The sequence below is a fragment of the Phodopus roborovskii genome, unplaced genomic scaffold, assembly GCF_943737965.1.
Source record: "Phodopus roborovskii unplaced genomic scaffold, PHOROB, whole genome shotgun sequence".
Taxonomy (NCBI): domain Eukaryota; kingdom Metazoa; phylum Chordata; class Mammalia; order Rodentia; family Cricetidae; genus Phodopus; species Phodopus roborovskii.
The window spans coordinates 7,335,178-7,355,416 of NW_026125489.1; the positions used below are offsets into that span (position 1 = coordinate 7,335,178).

Genomic DNA, 20,239 nt, shown 5'->3' on the forward strand with positions numbered 1-20,239 from the left:
AGGGGTGTAGATGGTTCGCCCCTACAGAAGAGAGAAGTTTAGATTACTTCTTGGACAGTAAACACCACTAAAAGTTCATGTATTCCAGTTGGTGGCAGTATCGAGAGGTAGCTATCTCAGAAGGGCACTAACTTCATGGGTGGATTGTGTCACTCACTGGAGGTGTGACTATGAAGGGGATATCTTATCCCCAATTTCTTTCTCCTTGCCTTGTGGTAAATTAGAGGATCTGAGGATGCAAGCATTTCTGAGCGTCCCTGTTATTATTGTCATGGTGAAGATTGTAAATGTCCTCTGGAGGCCCAGAGACTAAGAGCTTGTCTCCTCACCTAAGAAATTGGGTCTCTTGAAGGGATTTTTGGCACCCTAGCCCCTTACACACACTCTATTTTTACCCTCTCTCCCTCCCTTTCCCCTCCCTTTCCCTGTCCCCTTCCTCCCCCCTCTCCTCCCCCTCTCCGCTGTCATGAACTTAGCACCCTTCTGTGGCACACAGATGCTTTGACTTCTCACAGGAGCCCAAAAGACACTGAGGTCAAGCAACCATGGACCAAAACTCTGAGCCAAACAAGCGCCCCAGGGGCTTGTCTCAGCTGGCTTGTCTCTTTCCTCTGTTGCTCAGCCCAGTGACATGGAGGTCTCTTTAAGTTTGTATTTTCATCACACCGTAGTCATTAGAATGAAGGGGCTTCAGAAATTCCCCTCAAATTTTACCAGTTTTCATGTGTGCTTTTCACAGAATACTACTATTCTTTGGGTGTGTGTGTGTGTGTGTGTGTGATATGTGTGAGTGTGTGTGTGTGGTATGTGTGTGTGTGTGTGGTGTGTGTGTGTGTGTGTGTGGTGTGTGTGTGTGTGTGGTGTGTGTGTGTGTGTGTGTGTGTGGTGTGTGTGTGGTATGTGTGTGTGGTATGTGTGTGTGGTGTGTGTGTGTGGTGTGTGTGTGTGTGTGTTGTGTGTGTGTGTGTGTGTGTGTGTGTGTGTGGTATGTGTGGGAGGGGTTGCATGCCCCTACACCACCTCTGCTGAACCCCAGAGGGAGCTGTCCCCAATAAGCTCTGGGAGTTTTGCAGCAAGTACTTGTTTTTCAGTCGATGTCACTGTCCCATCTCCCGCTCCAGAGCTGACATTTCCCCAGCCCCTTTGAAGACCGTTCCTGTGGTGGGTCATTACCATGTAAACGGTAGAATATTTCAAAACAACGGCCAGGGTTGCTTAAACCCCATGTCTCAAGCTCGATGAAGCTCTCCGAGGAAGGAAGAGGACAGTGAAGTAAAACCAAGAGGCACTGTGGCAGGGGCTGCAAGGATGGGTTGGGCTGTATTTTGTGACTGTCCCCTTACATCCATAACCATCCCCACCCCACCCCCGCGCGCAGCGTGTCTACGTTTTCCTCCGTTTAAATTTATTTGGTTAAAACGGGAAAGGAAAACGTGTTTCTCAGCGACGGGACAAAGAGAAACTTTAAAAGAAGTAACGAAGACCGCCACATCCATCCTGGCCAGGTGGCCGCCCAAGCCAGGGCAGCAGAGGGCTGGTGGCTTTCCCGGATTCCGGCAGCTGTCTCCGCCCTCACTTTCTTGGCTGGTCTCAGCGGTCGGGGTCACTTTCCAGGGACTGACAGAACGGTGCAGAACTGGAGGGCAGGGGGCGGGGCGCAGGGCCGGGGTGGGGTGGGGTAGGAGGCAGGGGAGGCCCAGGTCCTTGCTGGGGCATCCCTGGGGAGCGCCTCCCTGCGTCACGTGGGACCCGCCCTGCGAGCGCAGGGGCGCGGCGAGTTGCAACTCCCGGCAGCCGTCGGGGAGCTGGGTTTCCGCGGTTGTGTAAGGAGGTGGCAGGCGACATCCCTGCTTCGCCGCGTGGGGTCCGGGGCTCGGCGATGGCTGGCCTGAGCCGGAGCCGTGGCGCGCTGTCGGCGCACATGCTGCTGTTCGACCTGCCGCCTGCGCTGCTGGGCGAGCTGTGCGCGATCCTGGACAGCTGTGACGGTCCGCTGGGCTGGCGCGGCCTGGGTGAGTGCGACCCAGACCTGCCCTGCCCGTGGTCCCCACCAGGGACTCAGCTAACTGAGACCTGCCACTCACTCCTCCTCCCTCTTGACACTTTGGGCACCACCGATGTCTCAAGTTGGGGGATTGGGAAAGTCGGGTATGGAGAAGACATCTAGCACTTTAAGATACTCTCCTGCTTCATTCTCTGCGATGTGCGCATAAATGTGCAAATGTTATCATATGCGAGTGATGTCTACTGGCTCTACAAAAATCGCCCAGATTATTTTAATATTCAAACATTATTTGGAGAATTAGAGATGTGACTCGGTTGCTATGCATGTATGAAGCTGTAGGTTCCATTCCCTAGAATGGAATAAAACAGACCGTGGTGGTGCCAGCCATGGGGAGGTGAAGTATAAGAGTTAGGTGTTCAAGGCCTTCCTTTTCCTATGTGGAGAGTTCCTGGCTGGCCTGGGCAACGTGACTCTATCTCAAAAACAAACAAAAGCAAACCTATTTGTACAAAAAACAAAAAACCAAAACTAACATATCTAGGCTTTGGTGGTTTTATTTTTTTGTTTGTCATTTTGTTTTGTTTTTGCTTTTTAGTGTTTATTGGTGTTTTGCCTGCATGCTTGTCTGTGTGAAGGTGTCAGATTCCCTGGAACTGAAGTTACAGGCAGTTGTGAGCCACCATGTGGGTGCTGGGAATTGAATCCAGGTCCTCTGGAAGAGCAGCCAGTGCTCTTAACCGCTGAGCTGTCTCTCGAGCCCCCTTTGGTGTTTTGTGTGTGTGTGTGGGGGGGGGAGGAGGCACACACGTGCATGCTCACTCATGCACATACACCTGTGGCAGCCAGAGGACAACTTTTGGGAGAGAGTTCTCTCCTTCCACCATGGGACCCTGGGATGGACGTCAGGCTCTCACAACCCACTTCAGTGTTTTCAACGAGCCTTCAATACACTACAAGAGAAACACTACTGTTTGTGGTGACTGGGACTCCCAGTTCTAGTTAATTATATCTTGCTTATTTGCAAATTGTAAAGAAAGCCTCTTTAAATTAATCTAGAAAGTTTTCTTCAAAAACCCACTTTATGCTGATTCGGTAAATCGAGCACCTCTGTGTTAGAAGTGATGGCACAATGACTGCTTTGTTAAGGGTAAGGGTTCCCTTTGAGGTTAGATGTAGGACCTCAGACCACCACAGTTAATGCTAAGTGGAAATGAACGCGAGTATTTTTTTAAACAGCTTTATCTGAAATGGTGATGTTTCTTACCAAGAATAGCAGCCCTGTGGGCAAAACACTTCTTTGTGGCTGGTAAGCAATATGCTCGCACGTCCTGAAGCTCTAACAGTTGTACAGACTTGTTTTGGGAGTGGGCTAAGGATAGTTGTTCAGAAGTAGAATGCTTGCTTAGTGAGAGGGAGGCCTTGGTTCCATGCCCAGCGTCTAAACATTCTTTTCAGTGATTATAAACGCTAAACTACAACCCTTAAGCACACATCTGACAGGAGGATTCTTGGCGCTGACTTCTGGAAAACAAAGCAATTTCCAGCCTGCCTTTGAGAGATAAGATCCCTCCCCTAACAGGTTATTTCTATATCTGAGATAGATCATGATATAGGTAGTATTTGTGTCTGTAAGTTTCTGGGAATGACTGCATTTGGGAAAACAAAATGGCTTTGTTCCAATGCACAGGTTCGCAAGGGGCCATGCCACGTCAGATGGATGAAGCCAGTCTGTGGGGGCTATGGGAACGGAAGGGCACTGGCCCTTGCTTCTTTTCAGGAACTTTGGCTTCTTTTCTCTCTTCTCGCCATCTTTCTCTACAACATTAAACTTTACACAATCCTGCCCCGTAAGCTCGCTTGTGGGTCAGGCGCTGTAGTCATTGAAAGTGTGTCTACAGAAAAGTGAGGTCACTTGCCCATATCCATACATGGCAGAGCCAGGACTTGAACTAGGGCAGTCTGTAGCCAAAGTTCATGTTCTTAGCCACAAGCCACGCTGCGTACCTCCCCCTACTGCTGTACTCTTTTCTTGTGCATCTCACAGGCCCCTAAAAGCTTGAAAAAAACAATTCAGTGTGCAGGTGACACACACGGCTCTATTTTGGCCTTGGGGAAATAAATGAAGATGGCATACATGAGTATAAGCCAGGGATATCTGGATTGATGAAAGAGGGCTCTGAAGCTAGGTGTATTTGTCCGATGGCATAAAATGGGACCTTTTTAAATTGGAGGAAAAAAGGAAGGCTTTGAAAAAAAAAAATCTGATGGTATGGGGAAGGTATTCAGCAGGGTAACTAGATTTGAGGCATCTCATGTGATTGTTTAGAGGTATATACTTGTCTTTCTACAGTGGGTGGAGCAAATTCTTGGCAGGTATGGGTTACTAATCAAGTTTTGACAGGCTGCCTGGTCTCACTGCCATGGGTAGTTTTTGAATGCTTAATGGAGTTAGCAGGTTGGTTTATTGGGCTTGCATTGATGCAGGCTGTGAACCGAAATTCTGTCTCTATATGGGGTATGGATAGTATGCCTTTGCGTATTGAGTCTCACAGGGAAGGGTCTAAAAATGTGTACTCCTTGATGAAGCTGTAACAGCCTGAGCAGGGAGCGGGGCCCTACCCACATAACGGGCCTGGTCCCCATACTGGGACACTGAGGAGAGAAAAAGGTGTGTGTGTGTGTGTGTGTGTGTGTGTGTGTGTGTGTGTAGGTCCTGGGAGGGAAAACAAGGACAGCAGAGGGGACCAAACCCTGTGCTGATCTCTGAAGAAGTAGCTGAGTAAATGGTTGGAGTGTGGGAGGTCCTGAGTTTGATCCTCTAGTACATGTGCATGTATACATGTTCATGCATGCATGCATGTATGTGAGTGCACGCACACACACAGACACATCACACACACATACACACAGAGACAGACATACCACACACACACACACCACACACATACACACAGAGACAGACATACCACACACACACATACACACACAGACACACCACACACAGACATACCACACACACACACACACACACACACATACACACACACACATACACACACACATACACACGGACAGACATACCACACACACACATACACACACAGACACACCACACACAGACATACCACACACATACACACACACTCACACACACATACACACACCACATACACATGCACACATACACACAGACATACCATAAAGGAGACATACTACACACACACACATACACACACACACATACACACACACACATACACACACACACCCTCCCCACACACACACACAGTCACACACAAACAGACATACCACCATCACACACACACACACACACACACACACACACACACACACACACGGGTGAGCTGTCCTCTTAAGCACACATCAAGGGAGAATCTGAAGATAAGAGGGCCCCCAATTGCAGATGGAACAGGATCATAATAGTGAGAGCAGAAACTGTCCTAGGCTGACCATAATCCCTGATGATGGTAACCTAGGCAACATTACCAAAGACAGTTCAAACCCCGGCAGACCTCATGGCCATCTCTGTGTTGGGTAAGTATGTGAGGGATCAAGTAGTCGGGCTGCTCACGTGCTGGTATCACCCATGCAAGGCTTTGAACATGCAAATGCTTAGGTATCTCTCGTGGAGGGGCTGAGGCATTAAGGGTATGTGCAAAGCTCAATACACACCTAGAAGTATCATCTGCTTTCACGTTGACCAAATCCCTCAAAGCATTTTTGCTATGTATTGTCAGTAAAATTAGTGTAATTCCAAGGTAAAATCTGGTTGTTGGTAGCTGTTTGCAGACACAATGACATCATGGTAACTGTTTGCTTTGCAGACATAATGACATCCTAATGGACACACAGAACCTCTGATGAGCATTCATTCATTACATTACCATAGATGGCTATTTAAAGTAAACAGTTGGGGACAATTCATGCTGGCACACCTCTCAACATTTTAAGATTTATGGAGAAAACTCACGTTGTTTTATAGATTCTATGTGTTCGATGGTATTCAATTTTCTTTCTCTCATAAAAGGAAGTGAGGGGTTTGAGTGTGGTTAAGAGTATGTCCTGCTTTTCCAGAGGACCTGGGTTCATTCCTGGTACCCATGTCTGGCAGCTCATAACCACCCTTAAGGATCTGAAGGCCCTTGTCTCTGCTCTCCCTGAACACCCACACTCACATGTACCCCCAACATGAACACATAATTAAAAATCGTAAAATCATTTAAAAGCAAATAACTGTGCAAGTGAATAGTCGTTTTAAAGTAAACAAATTTAATAGCACACTAACCATGCATTTGAATACCTAATAAATGTATGCAGTAAGAACAGTGATATTAGCAGCTGCCATTTTGACCTATATCTCCTGTTGCCTGGCCCCTTGTTATGTACTTTACAAAGACCGTCTCCTGAACCTACTGTAACAACGTAGACCCTGTTCCCATTCCCATTGTATTGGCGGGAAACTGGCTTGCTAGAGAGTTTAAGTGACCTGCCTCAAGTTAATTTAACAAATGGCAGACTAAGACTCTATGAGCTAGTCAGACTCTTGGGCACATCTTTCCCTTTTATTTTCAAAATAGTGAATGGTTTTACCTTTTAAAACAGCTTTGTGTTTGCAGCAAGGACATAGAAGATGATAAAGAGCTCCGAGGTATACATTGCATGAAAATTTTACCCACAAAGCCTGAACCCAGCATCTCCTGTTACTAACATTTCGCATTAGCGTAGTGTGTTACAAGACTGACATGTGATCATTTGCCTGAAGTTGGTATTTTATTCACACTACTCTCACTTTGTTCCTAGCCTCCCTTCTCTCTTCCAGGAACCCTTCTAAGTTTCCACATTGAGTTACTGTGCCACATTCCATCCCGTGTGTCGTCTGCCTCCTCTGGACTGTGACATCTCAGGCTTGTTTTTGGAGACCTGGACACTTTTGAGAGAGCTTATTGCTCCTCAGCTGGGTGGAGATGCCTTTCTCTTTAGTAGACTGAGGTTGATTCTGGGGAAGATCACAGAGGTAGAGGGCCATTTTCGCCACAGCTTAATGAGGTTCCGTACTTCTGACGTGAATCGTCTCTGTCCACATTTACCACCGCAGGCTGAGGTAGTGTCTGCTGGGTACCCATACTATAATGTTTCTCTTTGTCCTCTTCGGAAGGAGGCACTGTGCGATTCCCTTACTCCAGGAGCAGCCAATGGGCTTTCCCTCCTGAAGAGAGAATGCGGCTTGACTTTGACCACTGTGTCTTTTCTCCCATCTTATGAGGTCTTCCTTCTACTTTAAACTGTCAGCCCGTTTACCGCTTCTCCTTCAAAGGGGCTATTTATAGCCCACTGCTTTATTCTTTCTTGAACCTTCTCCATTTAGGCTTTCATCCCACGCTGCTCCTATTGATGAACCTCCCTAGCAAGGCCAAATGCACCAGTCATTTCCCAGGCTTCATCTTACTGACACAATGGGTTGTCCTTTCTCCATGAAGCACTCAGTATTTCTAGAACTCTACGACGTCCTTATTTCTTCCTTTTGTTACAGTGGGTCTCATACGGTGCCTCTGGCCTTAATCCATGAAATTCTATCCAGATGTCACTAATTCCCAACTTTCTAGCCCTGGTTTCTGTTGAGCGCCAGCATCACCCTTCCATTTACGTACTTGACGGACGCCTTCAAATTAACATCCCCAAAATGTCTCTCCTCGGACCTCTTGGAGTTTTCCCATTTAATTACTAGCAACCTTATTTAGGCCAAAAGGTTAATCTTTCGTAACTTCTCAGCTTCCCCTCCCTGCCCCCTGCTGTCCAGCACAAACCACATCCTGTCTCTAAGCAACTGATATTTGGGCTTTGCCTTTTGGATCTGTGTAATAATATTAACCACTTACCACAGCCACCACAGCCATCTCCAACCAAACCAACATCACAGTTTTGCCTGGATTATGTAGCTGTCTTCTAGGTAAGATTCCCTCGCCCTTCTGAAAAGATCAGTCAGTGGTCATTTCACACATGTAAATACTGCTACTTCATTTCTAACCGTGCAGTAGCGGTCCCATCTCACTGCCGGTAAGCGGGCAGCGCCCACTTAAGCTTTCTCTCTCCTCTGTCTTCCGTGTTGACGCTTTGTTCCTTGGACCTACAGGACAGTGGACCTGCAGACAACCTTGAGGTGTCTGTCTTCACATGCTCAGTGTTTTGGCAAACCTTGAAGGCTCCTTTAGGACGGACACCCCCGATGGGCAGTGCTGGCTCAAGCCTTTAGCCCCAGCACTGAGGCAGAGGTGGGTGGTTCCCCAGATCAGGTTCCAGGACAGCCAGGGCTCCGCGGAGAAAGCCTGTAAACGGTTCCTGGTCTTGCTTTCACCCACCACACTTCTCCTTTCTCGCGCCGTTCACACTTGGTGTTGCTCACTGTCCACCTAGAAATAGGATTCCTACCGATTGGTTGTTCTGGACTGCCAACTTGATTGATTTCGAAGGTGCCTGGGAGATCCGTAGAGCATCTTCTGGGAGTGGCTGGGAGTATGCTTCCAGAGAGGGTTAACCGTGTGAGGGCAGTACCATCCCATAGCCTGGGACCTGGATGGAATAAAGAAAGTTGGGTTACAAACATCCCTTCCTACTCTACTCCTCAGCAGCCGCAAACTGAGTGCTAGGCTGCTCCGTACCCTACCACAGGGCTTCTCATCCCTCAACTGTAAAACTGTTTCATCACATTCATGACTGTAATTTTGTTACTGTTATGAATCGTAATGTAAATATTTGCGTCTTCCGGTGGTCTTGGGGAACACCCATGGAAGGGTCATGTGCCCCCAAAGGGGTTGTGACCCACAGGTTCAGAACCATTGTCCTGCCATGATGGACCGAACCCTCGGAGCCTGTGGGCCAACAATGGTTTTCCTTCTTAGGTTGATTTACTCAGACCTTTCTCATAACATTACAAAGTCTAACTGACACACCTCATGAAGGCAGTTGTTAAGGTTTTACGTTTGTTTGTTCGTGTTTTTAAAGTGTCTGTTTCACACGGACTCTCTTAACATCCAAAACTGTAGCTGGAACAGAGACACCATTTGTGTTCCAAATCAAATAATGAACAGTCAAGGGAGATTTCTTTCTTTTTTCTTTTTTAAACATCTGAAATTTTATTATGAGGACTGCTCAACAAAGGTCATAGTGCAAAGGCATTGCAGTAACCACTTATAACGATTCTCTAGTTTTATACAAAGCAAACTTGCAGAAATGCCATGCGGGAGAGAGAGATACGGGAAGCAGTATTGGTTATTATCAGTGAATGACGCTACACACATTTTGGTATTGTTGAGACAAGGTCTCATTATATAGTTCTAGCTACACTGGGACTTGCTGGCCTCGGACTCAAAGGGATCCATTGGCTTCTGCCTTCCACGTGCTCAGATTAAAGTCGTGTGCCACCTTGCCTGGCTAAAGTGGCAGGTGTTGAGAGTAACCTGTTCTCATGCTAGCACCCAAGGGCCATTAACTTCAAGTGGCTATCTGGGTCTAGGGAAACATAACTGGTAGGACATTTGAGATGTCGTGACAGTTTCCATTATGGAATAAAAATCCTACTCAGATATGGAATGAAAAGTACACATGTGCATACGTATAGATACGTATTATCTTTTACAAAACTGAAACACACTTGTGGTGTTACCAATGTCTGATATGAGGAATATGTAAGAAAGTTACACACTTGAATTTTGTTTTATTGTTTTGGAATTTAAAAATATCCTTTATTGCAAATGATGTGTTAATGTTATTGCTTGTTGAAATTAAACCTATTTCTTTGTGTGTTTTGTAGAAAAACAGAAAAGAGGCGTCTTTCCTTTACCATTATGTTATCTAAAAACAAACAGCAAGAATATTGTCTTAACTTCCTAGGGTTTTTGGCATGTGGTTGCATGCAAATACAGAGAATGCAAACTGGGGTGTGTTGCGTTATTCTAAAAATCCCCCTCAAGAGACGTATTTGCATACAGAGACATGATTTCTGTCAGTGAATTCCCCGGTGGTTAGCACTAGCTAGACAATTCTACCTGTTCAAAACAGCCCACAGAGACCCCTAAGCATCTAGAAATACTGGTGTAGCAATTGTTATCTTCACGTCAAAGCATTTCTCAACTTTCTCAGGGTCACATTTTATATTTCCATAGTGACAAGGTATCTTTCAGTAAGATTTGCCTTCCAAAAGAATGTTTTTCTACAACTACAGCCCGTTTTTCTTACTTTTGGAATGCTCGTTAGCACTAAAATTAATCATTGGGGAACTTTCCTCTTTGATTTATGAAGACATAAGGTCGTACATTCTGGAAGAGAGTGGTAAGGAAGTATTGGAGGAAACTAAGAATATGAACTCTAGCTAACCTGCCAAGAATTTGCATTCCCATTGTGCCATGTCTGAGTTATTGTTTAATAGAATTTGATGTAAATGAATTATACATTTTATGGTTGCAGATAATTAGTCGTGTGTGTGTGTGTGTGTGTGTGTGTGTGTGGTTTTAAAATGCATTATGCTCAGGGAAAAGCTATTAAGAATGTACCATGAATCACCAGTAGGAGAAAGAGAAAACATCAAATTTCTGGTCCTGGAAGCCATCCATGCGTGCAGGCAGTACTGATTCTAAGTGTCTATTGGCCAGTCTCTTACCAAGAAGTTCTGTAGACAAACCCTGTCACCTAATCTAGTTTCTTTTGTGCATGTCAGTGTTATGTAGCTAACACAGCCAGCTCATTTGCTGCCTGTCCACTTGTGCCCCAGCTGGGTCTCAGAAACGTGTGGGACTTCTGGTCTTCAGCAGTCTCTCTGGCGCATGGCGGGAGGGGACAGTACAGGATTATGCCCTGATGCACTTTTAAATGGGAAATCCAGCAGTTGAAAAAAAAAAAAAAAAAAAAAAAAAAAAGAAGAGGAAGGAGAATGAGGAATGGAATGTGGGGAAGCAGACTACATCTCTGGGCTTTGGCGAGTTAATCGTTTCCTTAATCACTGTAAGTTGTTCCTTTGCTACTGTGAGAATCCTGAGTAATAAGGTAATGCTTTGTCGCTGTTTGAGGTCGGTCTCCTTGCTCTCAAGCTATGGTGATGGTCCTCAGGGCCTCTGTCTGTCACTTGGCAGATGTTAATCTAACACCAGTGCTAGGTGTGTGACATCCAAAGACAACTGGAACTTTCCATGGCTGCCTTTCTTGAACATGAACCTATGTTTTTATTTTGTTTGTGGGTTCTTTTTTGTTTTGTTTTTCGTTCTTCTGAGACAGGGTTTCTCAGTATGTAGCACTGGCTGTTCTGGAACTCCTGTAGACCAGGCTGTCCTCAAACTCACAGAGATCCGCCTGCCTCTGCCTCCTTAGTGCTGGGATTAAAGGTGAGCGCCTCCACCACCTGCCTGTTTTAAGGGCTGCCTTCTCTTTACTCTTTGATACCCTGCTATCTGTGAAATGAGTCTGCCCCACTGCAGGCTGGCTGAGTCTGGCCTTCTCCATCCCTTCCCTGGTGGTGGCTCAAGGGGAGCATCTTCCTTCTGAGCCCAGGCAATCAGATGTATATCCCCAATCCCAAGAGCCAAAATACAAAGGAGCCAGCCTTACTCATTAATGAATGCCTAACCTGCCATGTATTGTTGAAATAGTATTATTATTTTGTGTGATTCATAATGCCCAACACTCTGAAAACAGTAGTAATTAGAAAATTTACTTTCTAATAAAAGAAAGCTAAGCATCCCTCACTGAAGAAGAAACTCTGTGACACTGGGCACTCTTTCTTTGAGAGTGGAAAGTTCCCTACAGACTAGAAATAGTTGGCTTACAGACTAGAAATAGTTGGCTTTGGGTTTTTTTTTTTGTTTTTGTTTTTGTTTTTCTTCAGGGCTAGGGACTTATCCCAGAGTCTTGGATATGACATGCAAATGCTTACCACTGACCTACAGCTTCAACTTCAAAAGACTAAAGGGATTTCGAAGCCAGTCATTACAATTTTAAAAAGAGACCAAGAAAGTGCAACCAAATTTTGTAAACATTTTTGGTAGACAGCTCGAAAGCTCGTTTTACCCACAAGCATTTGGAATTCAGGCGTAGTCCATGACTGCACTGAAGTTGCCCCAGAGGCTAATGGCAGAGGCATCACTAAATTCTCACATTCTGTGTGAACCCAGGCACACTCAGCCATGCTCCATTTTGATTGGAGTCTTTTCTCCCCGGGAAGAGTGGCAGTCTGTAGGGTTCACAGTTGATGTGTGGTGTTTTCAAATGGAACCTCCCCTCTAGACAGGGAACCCTAGACAATGCCTATTTAAGAATCAGCCCCCGCTTAGGAATATTAATCACGGGTCCAGAATCTCTCTGTGTAGATATCCATTCCTTTATTTAGGGCCCTCTCCATTCCCTGCTCCTCCTTGGTACCTGAGTTACTGTAACAAGTTGCACGATGAAGACATGAACGAGTATTTAGATGACAGTAGTTCACTCTTAAGGGCTTATAGAAGTAGCCAAATAAAGCATTTAGCATAAATAAGCATTAACCAAAATGGCAGATAAGTTTGAGAAAGAGATAACACACCCATCAGTTTCTTTATGCAAGATAACACTGTATTTGTGTGTAACATACACAGTACTCTCATATACTTTGTACCTGTGTTTACATTATTAATAATATGTAAGTCAAAATAAATAAATAGATAGCCACATTGTATCTTTTAGGGAATCTGTAAGGACACAATTGTGCATGTTTTAATATTGAATCTTTGTTGTAGGGTTAGGCATTATCCCAGGGCTCTTGGAAAGAAGGCAAACACTACCACTAGCTTTTATCCCCAACTCCTGGTATAATTATTTTTTTATTTGAGAATTTAATAATGCATAATATGTGTTTTCCTTTTTACCAAATCCCTCCTAATTTCCTCCTTTCTAATTTCACCCCATCCCTCCCTCGCCAATTCCCTTCCAACTTTATGTGATCTTCTTTTTAAACCAGCTGAGTTCACTTATGGCTGCCATTGTGTAAGTGAGTGCAGAACCATCTACAGGTGACTTCTCTGTTTCCCACAACTCCTCAGCTGTGTGCAGGACTTCCTGAGCGCCTCCCCTTTCCCTTTCCATTTTGGGATCTTGTCTGGTTTGATCTCATATAAGTCTTGTGCATGCAGTGACAGCTGCTTTGAATTCTTAAGTTTGATTTCTTTGTTGGGTCTAGAAAATACTGTTTCACTGTGGTTATTCACATACCTGGCTCTGACGATCTTCTGTGTAGATCCCTCGGATCTTCTGTGTAGAGCCTCGGGAGGAGGAGGGGGTTCATGTGACATAATGTCTCTCTTAGGGCTGACCAATTTCACAGCCTCTCATTCTCTGCAGTTGTGGGTGTGGGTTTCTGTGTTAATCAGCAAAAAGAACCTTCTCTGGTGAGGGCTGAGAGATGTAATAATCTAAGGCTATACAAATAAGGACTTACAAGGAAGTCCATTATAATGTTCATTTAGCAGAATAACAGCATTAGGGGGCTTGGTCCAGTTAATGGTACCAGGCATGAGTTCTGTCTTGTGGAGTGAGCATTCACTTCAATCAGAAACTGTTTATTTACTTCCATAACATTTTTTTTTTGTCACTCTTGATTCAGTGGGCATGTCTTGTCACACTTAGCTAGCTGGGTAAGGCTGCTGGTTACTAGTCTGGTGCATGCACACCACCTTCCGCACTGTGAAAGAAAGCGAGTAGGAATGAAGCTTCCAGATTCACACCAGCTTAGTTTTTTCAGTGTGCTATGACTCAAGTAAGTGATTCATCAGCAGTGGAGACTTGCCAATAAAGTTCGTGATATAACTTTCTAAAACGATTTTCTTGTATTTCCTGGATATGGAGCTCACAGATAGGGAGAGCCAACTGTGTATTAAAACAGCATTACTGCCTCTTGCCAAGAGGTTTGCCTGAAAGGCCTCTTTGTTTTTGTAATGTAATCCAAAATATGAGTTTGGTATCCATGTAGTTCCGTTTTCTTTGTAAGGCATTAACCCTTAAAAGACATAAGGAACTCAAACTTTTTTTTTTTAAGACCTGAGAGAAGAAACTTGAAGACACTTCAACTCAGTGACATTGGGTTGAGTATATCTTTTTCTTTCAGGCTATACATGCCTCCAAATTGAATGTCTCAATTACCTGCTCACTTAATATGTGGTCACAAAATCTGTCACTACCCTTTACTCTGTTTTGAAACAAGATGCCATTTAAATGACAGAAAATTCAAGGTGCAAGTTTGTATTGGTCAGGATAGATGGAGTTGTGCTGTAGTAACAAACACTAACAAAATCTCAGTGGTTTAATGCAGCATAACTGTGGTTTTTTTTCCTACTCAAAAGGACATGGAGGGACCATGTGGGTGACCCAGCGCGCCAAGCTGTGTCATTCCCTAGTCACCCCGTGTTGACATGAGCTTGCCCCACACCAGGACTGGGATAAAATCCTGGCAAATTGTGCCCTGGATCTTCAGCTTCTTGGTAGAGATGACATTTGGACATCCATAATCTTACAAGGCAGGGAAATTTAACAGTGGGGTAGAGAATTGGGAGTTAACCTGCGAGGTTAATTTTATCTCAAAGAACAGGCAGGCGTAGTGGTTTGTATGGTCTCCTTTAACTTTGTGGCTCTACTGAGGGTACTAACAAGACTCTAAAGTGGAGTCAACCATGTGTTCTGGCCAAGTGGAGCTTTGGGGGCACAGGGTGCCATTATCAAAGCAGAAACGCCTGTCTTTTTAATATGATTTCAAACACTATAAATAAAAGAGTGAGTCCCTAAGAGTTTAACAGACCTGAGATTCTGAAACCAATTTTAAACTGAAGAAAGACCCATAATGTTTTGTTCTTATCAGATCTGAGCCCCTTTTAGCCCTTTGAAGAATAACATCAGCAGCCAGTAGAATCTCCCAGTGGTGTGACTGTGGTCCCTGCTGGAGGGTTTATTCCATGTATTTGTTTGAGCATGGCAGAGAGATAATGTGCTGAGTTCCAATAATCAGTCATGGTAGTGTATCAAGAGCCCCACGATTATTCTTGGGTGCTAATTGGCTTTCACCCACAGACCTACACATAGGACCCTACTTTTTATGGTCATTCTTGGGGGAAAAGGTGTGGTGGAATGGCATCCTGGTCCCCAAACACACAGCTTATGTTAGGACTCAGTAGGGCTGAGCTAGCCTGGGGTATCACCACACGACCAAGTATGTTTTCCTTCTGTCATGTACCTTCTCTTTTCTCTCTTTTGCTTCACAGTGTGCGTTAACATTTCAGAGTTGTTCAGTGAGACGGCACAAATTTTCACTTGATAAATCCTGTTAAGTCGGGTACCATGAAATCTTATATAACACCGGTACCACTTCTAAGTCATATGCACTGCTCAGTCAGGGTAATGAAAAGCATAGCACCCCACTGATATTATTCCTTGGTCCCACCCAGATGTTAGCTTTTAGTTACTCAAAAATGTTCAACACCAAGACATTACAGAACAAATGTTTAAACAGCCACTGCGGTAAGAATAAGGACAACGTATTACAAAAGAGCCACAGCCACAAAAAAGAGGCGAGGAAGAAAAGAATTAACTGAAGTGGTCGGTAAACAAGGTCCTAACTGGATTGCTCTTACACCTGGGGGAGCAGGAGCTATTGTACTTGAGTAGTTTAGTTCGTGTATTTCTCACAAAGGTGGCTCAGCAATTCTGAAAGTACTTGATGCCTACAGTAGGTCTAAACAGGTAGAAATATTGTCAGTCACAAGAGCAGTCTCTCACTGTTCAAGAATAAAGTTACAAAAGAGGAAAAACACGTAACCAGCAATGCTGGATTCAAACCAGGGGTACTAGAGAAATACCGACGTTGGATCACATGACAGCATTTGTCAGCTACACTTGCTTTGGGGGTCTGTCAGTGACGAAGCTCAAGTCCTAGATCTTAGCTTTGGAACATCATTTCTGGTAGAGAAACTACAGCTCTCTGGGCAAGCAATTAATTGCAGCCTCGTAGAAGGGGGAAATACAAAAGAACTGGGAGCCTGGTGTAGAGCCCTAAAATTAGGAAGTGCTAAAAAAATACATGTCTTGTCAGAAGACAAGAGCCTACCTAGATGGACTCAGTAAAACAACTTTAATAACAAAATGACATTAAGGAATAAAATATCCTTAAGTCCATACTGATAATACACTAAAAGTTGAGTGAATGCATAAATAAGAGTTCATCCTCTTAGTTACAGAAAAAAATGTTAATGAATACAGAAGGAAACTCATTACTAAGTAAACATACTGTAGTTGCAATTGTGATAAACAAGATCCGCCGAGCAGTGCAGAATAAACCCGGGAAGAAGCAGGATGGTTCCAGAATCTCTTAGGGTCTTCTCCGTCCTAGTTAAAAGGATAGCTTGGAGTAGAGCAATCACTACTACACAACACTGTAACAAAGCACTGCAGATAAGCGTACATGGCAATCAGACATTTGCACCAAGTCTGCGGACACCACATTGAAGACACACCGTTTTCTGCTGACTGGGAAGATGAGGATCCAGAGAGCAGAGCAGACTCAGAGGTGAACAAATGCAATGTAGAAACTCTAGGACAGGAGAGGAGACAGATCGACCAGTGCCGAGACAGCTGGGGGGAGCTAGAGTTAAGTCTAATGTACAATTGTTACTAGTTCTGCCAAGTTTGTCCTGGATAGTGATGTGAACATGGACAGAAGGTCAGGGACATCTAATAAATTAAACGAGCTTACGATGAAGCAACAGTTCAAATGGCATAAAATAGACAAGGTGACAAGACAAATAAATCCCAAGTGTTTGGATAAAGGTCAGCTATTCTTGCCTTCTTTCGCATTTTTCACAGCGGAGAGACTTTCTAACAGCTGGCTGGATGTCCGTCACATCGAAAAATACGTAGAGCGAGGTAAAAGTGGGACACGAGAATTGCTGTGGTCCTGGGCACAGAAAAACAAGACAATCGGCGACCTTTTAGAGGTCCTCCAGGAGATGGGGCATCAACGGGCTATCCATTTAATCACGACCTACGGTGAGTGTGTCCACATACTGTGACTCTCCAGTCATCCCGTGGGGCTCGTCATTTCTGAATAGGAATACTGTGTTTACCCAGACACTGGCCTGCCTTGCTGTCAGTGACCTGTGTTTGTGAATGTGACACTTTCCTCCCTGGTCAACAATGCAAACCATCCCCTCCTACTTTGCTTCGTTTTGTTGTCTGTTTGGTTGGTTTTGCTTTCGGAACTTGCTCTGGAGACCACGCTGCCACTGAACTCACAGAGATGCACCTGCCACACTCCCTCTTCTTAAAGGTGGGGATCAAAGGCGTGCCTCACTCTCCAAGCAACTTTAGCATTTCATTTAGCAACTAATAGCATCGGCTTTTTGTCTAAATCTCAGGGCAAGAATCAAAATATCTAAATAAAAACATGTAATGTTAGTTTTCATTTCATTATATTATCATCATGAGCAACAACATTGGATCTCCCAGAGATAGACAGTTACGTACTGAGGTCTTTGAATGTGAATGATGCTTCCGTTTGGGGCTGTGGGCTTTAGCGATGCCTTACTTGTCTGTCAGTCACTGGAGTTTGTCTTGTCTGTTTCTTTTTCTCCACGCCTCATTCATGCTGAGCACCAGTGTGGCTGTCACGGGCTAACTGGCTAACTTTCAGGAGTTGGTTCTTTGTTTCTGCACCACGTTCCAGGCTAGCTCGCGTGTGAGCTTGTAGGAGGGTAGTTCACCTCCTATCTCCCCTAGAAGTGAACTCCAGGGGTTCCGGTGGAGATGTGGCTGAGCAGGTGTGTAGGTCACTCCCTGACTTAGGACGCACAGTTCTCACTGACATCTCGGCCTTTGCAATCACGGCCAGGATGAGCAGCTACATGGATAATCTCTTATTGCTTACTGTTAAAACCTTCTGTTCTTTTTGGTGGATTACTTTTAATTTTAGAGGTGTGTTCTACCCTTCATATTTGAACCTCTAGGCATCACTTATATTTGAATTGTCCTTTGAGTCTCCCGGAGAAAGCCTGGTACGCCTTCCCAGGGGCTACTATGCAAGTAAAGACTGTGGCTGGTGGTTTCGTTCCTACTCTAAAGCCATCCCTCAGAGCTTACCACATAGCCAACCCAGTCAGTGTTTACTATCATGTTTCCATCATGCAGATGGACACACTGCATTTATATTTTAATGACCAGTAGTTTTTTTTTCTTTCTAGTTTTGCTTTGTGTGTATGTAAGTGGGTGCGTGTGTGTGGAGACAAGCAGGCAACTTTGGGTGTCCTTCAGCAGGAGTCATCGATTTGGTTTTCAAGACAGAGTCTCTCATTGGTCTGGAGCTCACCTATCAGGCAAGGCTGGATCTGCCTGTCGGCCTCCACTGGGCTGAGGTTTATAAGCAGGCCTGTGCCTGGCTGCTTGGTTTCTTGTTTGTTTGGCTTTTATTTTCTTCATGTGGCTTCTGGGGATTGAATTCAGATCCTCAGACTTGAGTAGAAAGCACCTCTGCAGCTGAGCTATCTCACCAAATGAGTATTTTCCTTTTTCTGGTAGCTTTGATACACAATACACAGCTTTCTACTAGCTCCTTAGAAGAACTACTTTGAAGCTGTCATTTCCTGACAGTGCAATATTATCTTTGTTTTCTTTAGTAACAAAAGGATGACGAATTGTAACTCATGTACAGTTCCCGGTCTTGAAAAGGCGCATGCGGCAATGCCTGATCCAGGGCATGTGTGTTAGCTCTTTGCCTTGTCTGGCTCCTCTGGATAGAACTCTTGATGTAATGGTTAGCAGAAGTGGCCAGACCAAGCAGCCGCCCTGCCCTGTCCTTGACCTTAACGGGAAAACATCTTGTTTTTTACCATTAATTATGAGACTATGCTTTTTGTCATTGATATCTTACATTGGGTTGAGGAAATTACCTTCTTTTCCTAGGGTTTTTAATTTTGTTTTATCATGACAGGATATTGGATTTTATCAATTTATTTGTCACAGTCTTGAGATGAGCAGATACTTTTGCATCCTTGATTCTATTGTGTTATGTTAGTTGGTTTTCAATTTTAAGCAAATCTTGGATTTCTAGGATAAATCCCGCTTAGCTGTGGCATGTGATACATTGCATATTTGTAGGTTTGGTTTGTTGGTGTTTTATTGAGGATTTTTAAAAAATCTATATTCATTAGTGTTAGTGATCTGCATTTTGCTGTGTTTGTCATTGATTTCCAAATAATGTCGGCCCCATAATGACCCGGGAGTTGTTCTGTCCTTGAGTTTGAAGAGTCTGTACGGGGTTTGTGTTAAACTGTATGAGGTTGACAGAATTAACCAACACTTTCTCTGTTAGGAGTGAGAAAACACTAACGCAATCACATTTTAACTTACTATAGGTCTACTTAGGTTATCTTTTGAATTAATTTTAGTAGATCGAATCCTAGGAATCTGTTCATATCATCTAATTTCCTGTCTATTCTATTTTCTTGCATTCCTTTATAACACTGATGATTCAGTAAAGTCAGTACTGATTGTTGTTCTTTTGTTCTTAATTTTAATAATTTGAGCCTCTCTCTTTTTTCCGTCTCCGCTCCTTCCTTCCCCTCCCTCCCTCCCTTCTCCCTTCCCTTCCTTTCCTCCGGCCCCTTTTCCTTCCCTCCCTCCCTCCTTCCTCCCTCCTGTTTTCATCCCTTTTAAACTACTGTCAGCTTGGATGGTCTTTTCAAAGCGCCTCCCTTGCTCTCTGTGACTCCCTCCTTTTGAAAATCCTCTACTTCCACTCTGACCTGAACCCTTTCATTTGCTTTGCCTTTTTTTCCCCTCCGAGTCAGGGTGTCTCTGCAGCTTTGGATCCTCCCCTGGGACTTTCTCTGTAGACCAGGCTGGCCTCGAACTCAGGCAGAGATCGCCTGCCTCTGCCTCCCAAGTGCTGGATTAAAGACACACACCTGGCTACTTTGCCTTTTCTGTTTGTTTGTTTGTTTGTTTTGCTTTGTTTTTTCAGGCAGGGTTTCTCTGTGTATCTCTGGCTGTCCTGGCACAGTGGTGGTGTATGGGAGGCAGAGGCAGGCAGATTTCTGAGTTCGAGGCCAGCCTGGTCTACAGAGTGAGTGCTATTTTTTAATAGTTACTTACAATGAAAACATGCTACTGGTTTGACATATTTCTCCTTTTTGAGACAGAAGTTTACAGTTACAACAGGTT

General features: G+C 44.5%; 1 protein-coding gene across 1 annotated transcript in view; it reads left to right on the plus strand.

Moving 5' to 3' along the window:
- The first annotated feature begins 1,843 nt into the window (after positions 1-1,843).
- Irak3 (interleukin 1 receptor associated kinase 3) overlaps positions 1,844-20,239 on the plus strand; it is a 53,150-nt gene continuing 34,754 nt past the window's right edge. Inside the window, 2 exon segments of the mRNA XM_051176180.1 lie at positions 1,844-2,012; positions 16,889-17,071. Of these exon segments, the coding sequence (XP_051032137.1) occupies positions 1,880-2,012; positions 16,889-17,071 (316 nt within the window). The 5' untranslated portion in view covers positions 1,844-1,879.